Source organism: Mesitornis unicolor, unplaced genomic scaffold (assembly GCF_000695765.1).
Source record: "Mesitornis unicolor isolate BGI_N332 unplaced genomic scaffold, ASM69576v1 scaffold24790, whole genome shotgun sequence".
NCBI classification, from domain to species: Eukaryota; Metazoa; Chordata; class Aves; order Mesitornithiformes; family Mesitornithidae; genus Mesitornis; species Mesitornis unicolor.
The window spans coordinates 8202-11322 of record NW_010160627.1 but is presented as its reverse complement, the minus strand read 5'-3'; the positions used below and the strand labels follow the sequence as shown (position 1 = coordinate 11322).

General features: G+C 41.0%; 1 protein-coding gene across 1 annotated transcript in view; it reads right to left on the bottom strand.

Annotated features, from left to right (window-relative positions):
• WIPI2 (WD repeat domain, phosphoinositide interacting 2) overlaps positions 1–2808 on the bottom strand; it is a gene marked incomplete at its 5' end in the record, with an annotated part of 13209 nt that extends 10401 nt beyond the window's left edge. Inside the window, one exon of the mRNA XM_010190548.1 lies at positions 2726–2808. Within this exon, the coding sequence (XP_010188850.1) occupies positions 2726–2808 (83 nt within the window). The remainder of the gene's footprint in view (positions 1–2725) is intronic.
• Positions 2809–3121: the final 313 nt, after the last annotated feature.

The window sequence follows — 3121 nt, the reverse complement described above, 5'->3', positions numbered from 1 at the left end:
TTTCCCTATTCAGGTGCAACTGTGCTAAGACACAGCTTTTGGGATTTGTGACTCTATTTCAGAGGAGGAACAGCAGCAGAGATTCAGATGGAAGTAGTGCTGTCCTATGCTGCAGTGCAGGCAGCAGGAAAGGCACGCAGGGAGCGTTATCAAGAACTAAGCAGTCACAGACAGAGGAAAAAACTTCCAAAAAGGAAAACGCTTAAAAGGTACAGACAATCCTTCAGTCTGACTGTAAAAAGACTTACTATAATACAGACAGTTACCTTTAGAGAAAGGCTTTGTGATGGGCTTTTAATTAAATTTACTTGAAAAAAATACAGGATGCACCTCTGTTCTTTTGCCTCACCCCAACAGGAAGAAGTGAGAAAATCACTTCACAGCTACAAAGTCATGTATGCTTCCCAATGAGCTCAAGTAAAGTACCAGGCTATACTGCACATCCTACATCCACCTCACCTGAATTTACTACTGCTTCCAAACATATGGTTAAGTACTATAGCAACACTGTTAATATTTTTCTCCTATTTGTATTTTCTCCTTTATGCTACACAAGTATTACCAGAAACTCAGATTCAAAATACAGTAAGAACAAAAAGAACTACTGCAAAATGATTGAAGTATCAGCACTGAGGGGGGAACAGGCAAATACATAACAAGATTTTAGTTTCATAAACACGAGCATGTAGCATCACAGACAAGAGCTGGTTAGAACCAGCTAGATTATGATCAGCCATGCTTTTATTCCATTTTAATCCAAGAACATGAAGCATGTTATAAGCATTCATTAAGCCTTAAAGCATCATCCAATCTAATAATTATTTTTACAGGGGGATCAACCGAGCAGGGAATTAGGCGATTTGTACAGAGTCACAGTAGACGTCAGTGATGGGAGCAAACAAAAAACCTCCCATTCTTTTCAGTTTTCTCTCAAAGACAAGACAGCTGGGGCATATTCTGTAGTTTACTTCAGACGCCTACACAAGAACTGGCAAGTCAATCTTACAGAAGAGAGGGAGGAGTCCTTAAAAGTGCTCACTCAAAACAACACAGTCTTTAAACCTACTTAAACTAAATTGCAGGCAGGATGCACGTGTCCAGGAGGCCTCAAGATACTTTTCCTTGCGGAAAGAAGGTAGCCAATACATAGGAAGCCCTGCACCCTCCATATCAAGTTTTGAACAGGCATGGTTTGTATGCCTAAGACTGAAAATTACTTAACTGCACACAAAAAATAACGATCTCAAATATGCCTGCTGCAGATGCTGCACGTCCTGTGAGCAGAGGTCAAGACAGGCTGGCTTACACAGGTCAAACCATCAAGTTTGCTACTGAATGTTACCTCACATTCTGTGCTCTGTATTTATGAACTTAACACTCATGGAAGAAAACTTAAAATATCAAAGAGATTAAGCCAATACACACATCCAAGAACAGTTTGAAAACAAGACTGGAATCAGCAGGTCTCGATTTTAATCCCAGCTGCTTCCTCAGTTTATCACAAGATTTTGAGCAAGGCACTTGATCCAATCATACTGTTTCTTCCAAGGACTACCTAGAAGAAGCAGCGCTGCAAAGTTCAGTTTGCTCTTGCTCAGTATGTTTATTCAGTGTCTTGTGTAACAGGAGTCATCTTCACCCAGTGTCCTGGGGTGGTATCAGGCCAGACACTGCAAGTGCCAAACATACTACAGAGGTCAGGCACCTAAACTCAACGGCACAAACTGGAATCCAAGCCACCAATTAACCAGTACAACCAGATCATGACTCAAAACAGGCCGATGTAGCTGCAACACAACTGAACCTGACCACAGGTAACCTATTTGAACCTCACAAGCACTTCTCTCCATCAACTGTATACAGAATCAGGCTGTCACCACAGGTAATTGGCGATGTGAATCACACACCATTTTCAAATTTAAGATGCCACAGGGTCAGGTCACTTCAGGAATGGAGTCTGAAGGCAATTCTGCTGCACTGCATGATACATCAGGATCCTGCTATAAATGCTGACATCACAGCTACTGGTGCCATCTGTTCACGTGGGGTTTATAAGAAACCAAGGACACTCATGCATTGCATTCATAGTCTACTTATTAGCACCTCAAAGAGAGGGAAGTGCATGAACTGCTGGCAAGACAGGGGATACCACTTCTCCTCCAAGCCTCCCTCCATTTCATCTCATAGCCTACTTGCCTAACTGATCAGTATTGAGAAGTGATGGGAATTTGGAGTATTAACCCTGCAGCTACCGTGTTCAAAAATACTTTTTCAACAGCAAAGATTGGTATTAAAAAAAAAAAAAGATAAAAAAGGAACCCAAAGCCTTGGTTGGTTTGTTTTTTGTTTTAATAAATGTGTATTAGTGGTTCCCTGATCCCACAGCCAGTATAAAGACCCAAAAAAGACTCTTCTCACATCAGTAATTTTTTTCATAACCAGCTGCTACACAAGCTGGTTACTGGACATAAAATTACAAAAGCAAAGAGTTCTTCTCTAGCTCTTACCAAATTTCCCAACACAGCAGCTATATTTACATACAGAATACTGACATTTTACCCTGCCAGCAATCAATTGGTTTGTATTTATGTGCTATTTCATCACACATTTAAGGTTCCTCCTATGTCAATTTCAAATGACCTGTGAAAAAATGAAACATGTCTTATTCTCCCCAAAGTAAATCAACTGAGGGGATAAAAAAAGGAAAAAAAAGAAAGATACTTACTGCATTCATAGATCTGCTCTAATTTGTCCACAGAAGAAAGAGAGAAGAATTTGTAGCCTGATTTACTGCCAACTGCAAGGGACCTGAAAAAGAAACAAGGCAGTCAGGAACAAATGAAATCAGTTGTGAATCACCCTGGGGCAGATTCTTACCCTATCCTAAAACTCCAGTTGGGTCAGCCCAGCAAGAACAGCAGCAAAAAGTTTGACCGAAAAAGCCACGATAAACACAGGAAGCTTCCTCGACTTTGGAAAGGCCAAATAGCTTCAGAATTACCCCAGGTGGGGAATCCTGCTTCATGTTTTGTGAAACAGGAGTTCACAGCTTAATGCACACCTACTGCCCAGTTCATCCTGGTCATTCCTCCACCCAAACAAAAAGCCTTAGTCTGGAGGA